This window comes from Macrobrachium nipponense, chromosome 34 (assembly GCF_015104395.2).
Source record: "Macrobrachium nipponense isolate FS-2020 chromosome 34, ASM1510439v2, whole genome shotgun sequence".
NCBI classification, from domain to species: Eukaryota; Metazoa; Arthropoda; class Malacostraca; order Decapoda; family Palaemonidae; genus Macrobrachium; species Macrobrachium nipponense.
The window spans coordinates 47,710,932-47,720,101 of record NC_061095.1 but is presented as its reverse complement, the minus strand read 5'-3'; the positions used below and the strand labels follow the sequence as shown (position 1 = coordinate 47,720,101).

At 39.9% G+C, this 9,170-nt stretch overlaps 1 protein-coding gene across 1 annotated transcript in view; it reads left to right on the top strand.

Moving 5' to 3' along the window:
* The first annotated feature begins 6,695 nt into the window (after window positions 1-6,695).
* LOC135208027 (succinate dehydrogenase [ubiquinone] iron-sulfur subunit, mitochondrial-like) overlaps window positions 6,696-9,170 on the top strand; it is a 62,699-nt gene continuing 60,224 nt past the window's right edge. The window contains 1 exon segment of the mRNA XM_064240139.1: window positions 6,696-6,865. Within this exon segment, the coding sequence (XP_064096209.1) occupies window positions 6,803-6,865 (63 nt within the window). The 5' untranslated portion in view covers window positions 6,696-6,802.

The window sequence follows — 9,170 nt, the reverse complement described above, 5'->3', positions numbered from 1 at the left end:
TCTCCATCGATGGGGCCGTACTATTTTTCATTACCAAAGAGGCCGTAAGGTTTGGTTTGCAGTAAATCCTTGCTGTTATTTTGTTATATGGCGCTAGGGGGGTGGTTCCTCTTCGCAGTATACCAAGGATGGCTTTCCTTTCATCTTCGTGGTGTTTGTTGTATGGTATCTGATGGTATATCACTATTTCTTTGTCTTTGTCTTGTGTGTTGTTCCTCGGGGTCGGATTATGGAAAGCCTCTAATCTCTTTTTGACAACTTGCTGGATCATGTCATCTGGATATCCGTTATTTGCGAGCAGCTGTTGAACTCTGTTGATCTCTTCGTTAGTCGCTTTCCACGTGGAACAGTGTGTTATGGCGCGTTTTATGTATGCATTTACCACAGATCGTTTATATGCATCAGGGCATTCTCCTCTAGCATTTAAGCATCTTCCAGCGTCTGTCTTTTTAGTGTATACGGTGGTATTGTATTTGTTGTTCTTTTGGGTCACAAGTACGTCCAAGAAAGGGAGCATCTTCTCATCACTTCTTTCTACCGTAAAATTTAATGTAGAATTTGCTTGGAGTTTATTTACTAATTCTTCTATGTCATTGTCGCCCTTTGTTGTGATAAAGATATCATCAATATATCTCCCATAGATTCTGGGTTTTGGGTGTTCTTCAAATGTGACCTCTTCTGTATGTGCCATGTATGCGTTTGCGAAAAGAACCCCGAGGGGGGAACCCATTGCCACGCCGTCCTTTTGTCGATATATTTCGCCCCTATGTGAGAGGAATGGGGCTTCCTTTGTACATGCTTCCAGCATCTCTTTTAAGATTTTTTTCGGGGATCGGTAATGGCGGTTTCTCAGAGCGGTATATCTTGTCCATGATGATTTGTATTGTTTCATCCACTGGTACGTTAGTAAATAAACTTTCAACGTCAGGGATGCTATGTCTTTGTCGGGTGCGGTGTCTTGCAGTAGGTCGATGAATTCCGTCAATGATTTTAGCGAGAACGTTGAGGGAATGTACGGCGTTATAATTTCATTCAATTTCTTAGCCACTTTATACATGGGAGATGTCATTTGGGATATAATGGGCCGTAGCGGGTTTCCCTGTTTGTGAATCTTGACTGTGCCGTAGCAGTATCACAACAAAGGGCGACAATGACATAGAAGAATTAGTAAATAAACTCCAAGCAAATTCTACATTAAAGTTTACGGTAGAAAGAAGTGATGAGAAGATGCTCCCTTTCTTGGACGTACTTGTGACCCAAAAGAACAACAAATACAATACCACCGTATACACTAAAAAGACAGACGCTGGAAGATGCTTAAATGCTAGAGGAGAATGCCCTGATGCATATAAACGATCTGTGGTAAATGCATACATAAAACGCGCCATAACACACTGTTCCACGTGGAAAGCGACTAACGAAGAGATCAACAGAGTTCAACAGCTTGCTCACAATAACGGATATCCAGATGACATGATCCAGCAAGTTGTCAAAAAGAGATTAGAGGCTTTCCATAATCCGACCCCGAGGAACAACACACAAGACAAAGACAAAGAAATAGTGATATACCATCAGATACCATACAACAAACACCACGAAGATGAAAGGAAAGCCATCCTTGGTATACTGCGAAGAGGAACCACCCCCCTAGCGCCATATAACAAAATAACAGCAAGGATTTACTGCAAACCAAACCTTACGGCCTCTTTGGTAATGAAAAATAGTACGGCCCCATCGACGGAGAAAGAGGTTAAATCTGATATAGTATACAAGTTTGTCTGTGCTGACGAGCAATGTCAGTCCCCCCAAAAATGCTATATCGGACACACAACCACCACACTCAAACGTCGCATGCAGGCCCACAGAAACCAAGGAGCCATTCATCAGCACTTTGTGGATACCCACAATAAAAAACCATCATTACAAGAACTTCTCACAAACACCAAAATAATACACAAGGAAGGCAACTACAATCGTTTATTGATATCAGAAGCAGTCAGCATCGCAATGCAACGTCCCAGCCTTAACATCCAACGTGAGGCAGACCGATCCTTGCCCTCGTGTAGGAGGCAGTCCTTCAACCGCGTGGACAAAGCCCCCACACGCGGACAGGAGCGCACACTGACTTTCATGAATTAAACATATAGTAATAATATATATTTAAGTATAATGTGTATATAATAACTTACTTTCAACTTTTTTATTTAATTTCTGTTGTTAACATATTTATTTATTTGTCTTATTTTATGTTTCACTATAGTCTTTTGTAAATACTTAAAACTAGGTATCTGGCAATTGTACTACCTTTCCGTCCTCATGACGTCACAAAACGCATGTAGGCTCATATTTGTATTGCTGGCACAAGGCCAGCTTAATCTTAAACAACAACATATTTGTATTGTTCATTACGGGCTGCTCTGTGAGCAAGAGCCCGTGCTGGCACAAGGCCAGCTTAATCTTAAACAACAACAACATATTTGTATCAGTACGCTTGAAAACGTCAATACGTATAGGTTGACGAAACAGCTGTCGCGTGTAAAAATACTGGAGTAAATGGAAGAACCCCATTATGTGTCCATTAGTAACCTGAACAATGAAGTAAAGAAAATATTTAGAAAATATGAAGCAATTTCAAAAAAGCTGGTAAACAGTGAGAAAGCCATTCTATTCAATGAATGTTGTATCCGTGAAAAATTGTGCCCTAGAAGTATTAAATATAATGGCCGGGCACGGTCGAGTTGGAACGAGGTGGAAAAATGCCTCCGACGACGAATGGAAGAATCAGCAGAAAAGATCACCAAACTGCAAGAAGAAAGAACAGCAAAGTGGAGTGAATTCTGTAATAGTACTACCACAGAGACCCAATGTGCTGTGCAACAACAAGTGGAAAGAGAAATAGAAAAGCATTCGAAAATAGTCAGTGCAAGGCATAGCAAAAAGCTTCTGATATTAAACGGTGGACCAGTGAGAAACGAAGAGAAAAAAGCCGGGTATATTAACCTATCAGGAATAGAGTTGAGTGAACACCAAAAGCAGTTACTAAATCTAGGCCTGAACTGCCATTACATACGAAAACCACACCCTGAATCCAAGAGGATTAATACAGAAGTATTAATCGATAAACTACTGCGACTGAAAGAAGAACGCAAAATCGAACTTAAACAAGAGTGCATCGCTGAATTACTGGGTGAGGCCAATAGAACACGTGGTAACTACTTTAGTCGCATAGTCAGTCCACAGTTAAAAAAAGCAGCAAAAGAACTGAGAGAAAACGAAACCATAATAATACGCAAAGGAGATAAAACCGCAGTGTACGTCATAATGAATAGAGATGAATACGACACCAAAATGGATAACATACTAAGTGATAATAATAAGTTTCAGCCACTTAAAAAAGACCCAACAAATGACCTCAAAAAGAAAATGATGAAACTAACAGAAAAAGCGAACAAAGAGCAGAGAACAGTAAGCTTTCCAAAAATCATCGGAGACTTTGCACCCGGATACTGCTACGGCACAGTCAAGATTCACAAACAGGGAAACCCGCTACGGCCCATTATATCCCAAATGACATCTCCCATGTATAAAGTGGCTAAGAAATTGAATGAAATTATAACGCCGTACATTCCCTCAACGTTCTCGCTAAAATCATTGACGGAATTCATCGACCTACTGCAAGACACCGCACCCGACGAAGACATAGCATCCCTGGACGTTGAAAGTTTATTTACTAACGTACCAGTGGATGAAACAATACAAATCATCATGGACAAGATATACCGCTCTGAGAAACCGCCATTACCGATCCCCGAAAAAATCTTAAAAGAGATGCTGGAAGCATGTACAAAGGAAGCCCCATTCCTCTCACATAGGGGCGAAATATATCGACAAAAGGACGGCGTGGCAATGGGTTCCCCCCTCGGGGTTCTTTTCGCAAACGCATACATGGCACATACAGAAGAGGTCACATTTGAAGAACACCCAAAACCCAGAATCTATGGGAGATATATTGATGATATCTTTATCACAACAAAGGGCGACAATGACATAGAAGAATTAGTAAATAAACTCCAAGCAAATTCTACATTAAATTTTACGGTAGAAAGAAGTGATGAGAAGATGCTCCCTTTCTTGGACGTACTTGTGACCCAAAAGAACAACAAATACAATACCACCGTATACACTAAAAAGACAGACGCTGGAAGATGCTTAAATGCTAGAGGAGAATGCCCTGATGCATATAAACGATCTGTGGTAAATGCATACATAAAACGCGCCATAACACACTGTTCCACGTGGAAAGCGACTAACGAAGGGATCAACAGAGTTCAACAGCTGCTCACAAATAACGGATATCCAGATGACATGATCCAGCAAGTTGTCAAAAAGAGATTAGAGGCTTTCCATAATCCGACCCCGAGGAACAACACACAAGACAAAGACAAAGAAATAGTGATATACCATCAGATACCATACAACAAACACCACGAAGATGAAAGGAAAGCCATCCTTGGTATACTGCGAAGAGGAACCACCCCCTAGCGCCATATAACAAAATAACAGCAAGGATTTACTGCAAACCAAACCTTACGGCCTCTTTGGTAATGAAAAATAGTACGGCCCCATCGACGGAGAAAGAGGTTAAATCTGATATAGTACACAAGTTTGTCTGTGCTGACGAGCAATGTCAGTCCAAAAATGCTATATCGGACACACAACCACCACACTCAAACGTCGCATGCAGGCCCACAGAAACCAAGGAGCCATTCATCAGCACTTGTGGATACCCACAATAAAAAACCATCATTACAAGAACTTCTCACAAACACCAAAATAATACACAAGGAAGGCAACTACAATCGTTTATTGATATCAGAAGCAGTCAGCATCGCAATGCAACGTCCACGCCTTAACATCCAACGTGAGGCAGACCGATCCTTGCCCTCGTGTAGGAGGCAGTCCTTCAACCGCGTGGAACAAAGCCCCCACACGCGGACAGGAGCGCACACTGACTTTCAGTGAATTAAACATATATGAATAATTAATATATATTTAAGTATAATGTGTATATATAACTTACTTTCAACTTTTTTATTTAATTTCTGTTGTTAAAACATATTTATTTATTTGTCCTTATTTTATGTTTCACTATAGTCTTTTGTAAATACTTAAAACTAGGTATCTGGCAATTGTACTACCTTTCCGTCCTCATGACGTCACAAAACGCATGTAGGCTCATATTTGTATTTACGGGCTGTTCTGTGAGCAAGAGCCCGTGCTGGCACAAGGCCAGCTTAATCTTAAACAACAACATATTTGTATCAGTACGCTTGAAAACGTCAATACGTATAGGTTGACGAAACAGCTGTCACGTGTAAAAATACTGGAGTAAATGGAAGAACCCCATTATGTGTCCATTAGTAACCTGAACAATGAAGTAAAGAAAATATTTAGAAAATATGAAGCAATTTCAACAAAAAAAGCTGGTAAACAGTGAGAAAGCCATTCTATTCAATGAACATATATATATATATATACTAATTATATAATATATATATATATATATATATATATATATAATGTAAGATAACTGAATCACGAAAGTTTGGAATGTGATAAATCCATAAATAAAGGTATAAGCCACGAAGGAAAAATAAACAACGGTGTTTCTACAAGATCTTTCAACTCAACATCCTTTCCTCAAAGGACGTAGAGTCGAAAGATCTTGGAGACACTCCGTTGTTTATTTTTCCTTCATGGCTTATACCTTTACATATTATATATATATATATATATATATATATATATATATATATATATATATATACACTAAATTTTCAATCGTCAATTGTAATTGGATAACCACAACTGAGTACGCGAAGAAACTTCAACAGTATTGCGTAATATTAATTTATTTTGTAATGATAGCAGCTGGATGCTGGGGTTTGAATCGTAGATATATCGTTAAACGTTTAGCTAAGGAAAGAAAGATTGCGCGTGATCTGCCGCCATCTTTCCTGGCAACTCCAATTTTCAACTTTTACTTTCACCTCAGCAAGAGTTTACGTAAATTGGAAAGTGTTTTGGCCGCCCATGTTTTCAAATTGTTAATTCATCGCTAGAACTGGAATCATAATGGGAATGTACAGTGCAGGCAAGATGCCAACAAATAAATAAAGAAACTTATGGTGAATTGCTTTTCTGTTGCGTATTATGCTTATGTAACCTACAGTAGGCAGATCTCTTTAGAAATAAGTTTGAGAGATGAATCGTTTATTGACGTCTCATTGAAGAAAGACGATTTCAAACCGTCTTCCGAATGTCCATCATGATAAAAACAATGCAAATTTCCGATTTCGTAACGCATCCGCAGTCATGTTTATTTTGTACGTGATGTCTATGATTTACACAACCGTACCGTGGTGACGTAAATGGTAGGAAAGTACAGGGTGATGAATAAGTCTCAACGGAGGGTTATGTAATTTGGATAACGTTTGTTATAACTTACAATAAAATAATAGATATGTTAATTTAGATTAGTTATTTATATAATGATACAAATTCAGGGCGAATATTAAGGAATTTGACCGGGAATAGGTTAGTGGACATGCAGAATCGCTGGGTTAGTTTATTTCGACGCACGCTGTAAGGCTGATACGTCACGGCTTAGGCTCCGCCCACCCGACGTTCCCGGACCCCTACACGCAGTAGTTAGTTGTTACCTAAATCACCGGACGAACAGACCTAAAAGGCGGAGCGGAGGCCGTTTCATCCCCAGAAAGAATCTGAGCGAGTGTTTGCGATGGCGAGTGTCACCAGGGCTTTAACCCCGGGGAAGTTTGGCAGTGCCTGCCGTCTGATTGCTGTGAGTATTCGACGAAATATGGAGGGCGGGGGAGTAATATAACGACCCCCCTCCCTCATACGCAATCAGCTGATGATCTCCCGAAGGCTCAGATTAGGGAGTAGGCCTACCTACCTATTTTGATTGATGGAATAATTGTATATATATAATCAGATTATTTATTGATTACAATGGTTTAATGTACGCTTTTAATCGTCCGTTTGTGATGAAATTTAGTACTGCTTGCGTAAGTGACCTTATTTGGGGCTATAGGCCTACGTCCCCAGGAGGGACCGGCTTTGGGGTAGGCCTAGCTATAGGTAGTATGAGGATGACGATAAATACCTAATCCTATGTTTAGTTGCCCAGCCCTCTGAAGATTTTTTTTTTTTAAACTTATGTTTGAGGTGGTTGCGTAATTGCATGTTGGAATGCGTGGTTTTACCTAATTAAGTCTTACGACCTTTTGGGGGGACGGGAAGGTTGTGGTTGACAGGTAGTAGATACTAGGCCTATTACGATGACGTAAAATATTTTTCTTATGCATTTCATTAATTTTAGATATTTATTGATTCACGCTTCAGAAGATCTATATTTGTCGTGATGAAGGTGATTACGTAACTTTTACTTAGCTACTACCTAGTAGTACCTAGGCTACTAGCTACTTACCTATGGATAGCCTATGTAGCTCTAGGCCTATGGTCCTGAGGGTGATGGTGTGTTTGGGGTAGGCCTATTTGGAAGACCAAAAAGGTAGATCTAGGGTACTTATCCGCGGCGGCCTAGACTATGGCAGTTGCGGTTTTTCTGTGCAGTTTTACCTCCTGAACAAGAATTTTAAGTAATATTTATTCGGATGACTGTAATTAACTCCCCAGGGGCCAGTACTAAACACAGCGAAATACAATGGACGGCCCCCAATCCCTAGTGGATGTCGTATCCGCGGTTACGTTCCTAACAGTCCGTGCGGAACTATTCTTTAGAATTACCCTGCAAGAAACATAACCGCAAATACGACATCCACTAGGGATTGGGGCGTTCAGTGTATTTCGCCGTGTTTAGTACTGGCCCCTGGGTGTTAATTACAATTGTCCGAATAAATATTACTTTAAATTCTTGTTCAGTAAGTAAAATAACGTAGGAAAATGTCAACTGCCATAGGTCTGCTTTACCGCGGAATGAGGGCTTAGAATTACCCAAAAAATATTCGTCATACGTATTCTTCTTCAATTTTAATTATTAGTTTATGCTTCTGAGGATCCATTTGTAAAATCTGTTTGAGGTTGTTGCTTAGTTGTTTGATTACTAGCTACTAGGTATACTCTGTTTTTTCCATCTGTCCACCCGCCTTTGGTGTTTGCTTATGGTAACACTGCGTCCTGGGCTTTAGATAGTTACGCTGCGTGTAAGTTTTAGGTAAATAAAAGGATATCTGAGTGTACATTTGTAACTGGAAAGTGTTTTAATAATTTACTGTATGCGAATGACACCATCAATATTTGAAATAGGATATTATTATAACTGTTGAATGTAAGCTGGATGTAACTAATCTAAAGCCCGGGACGTAGTATTACCATACAAAAACACCACAGTCGTGTGGACAGATGGAAAAATACAGAGTATACCTCGGTAGGTATGTGTGGTAGATCTAAGTAATAGGGCTGTGTTGGGTATTTCCCTGGAAATTGACTTTTTTCTATTTTGGGTTCTTAGTAATACATAATTTATTATTATTATTTTTTGGCAGACGAGTTTAATGAACCCCCAGGGGCTAGTACTAAACATGGCGAAGTGCATTTAACTTCCCCCAATCCGTAGTGGCTAGCATATTTGCTGGACCGTTCCTTTCAGTCCATTACTTATAAATACCATTGTCTTTATGGTGTATGTATTGCCACATGAGGCAGGCCTAGTGTTCCATGTTGCTCGAGTGTGGTGCAGATCTCGGGCCTTGAAACTATTACCACGGCCTACACACTATTCAAATTCAGCAACTTCCAGTATCCTTGCAATGGGGCTCATGTGTTTGGTAGCATCCCCTTGGTGGTTTACATAAAACATAACGAAATGGATATTTGTATGGCAGCCGTATCCTGATTGCGATTGATATTGGTACGGCTGTGAATTGTGCTTGCGCAAACCCTTGTTAATGCCTCAGGCATATGACTGACAGCAAGAAAATGGCGACAGAGCAACATAAACTTTGTAATAGGCTAATACATCATTTTTCTCCAAAAAACATGTTTTCAAGTTTCAACGAGCTGAAAAAGGCAATAGACGTCTACGAAGAGTCAAACTTCCAGAAATCGAATATCCATAGGTCATG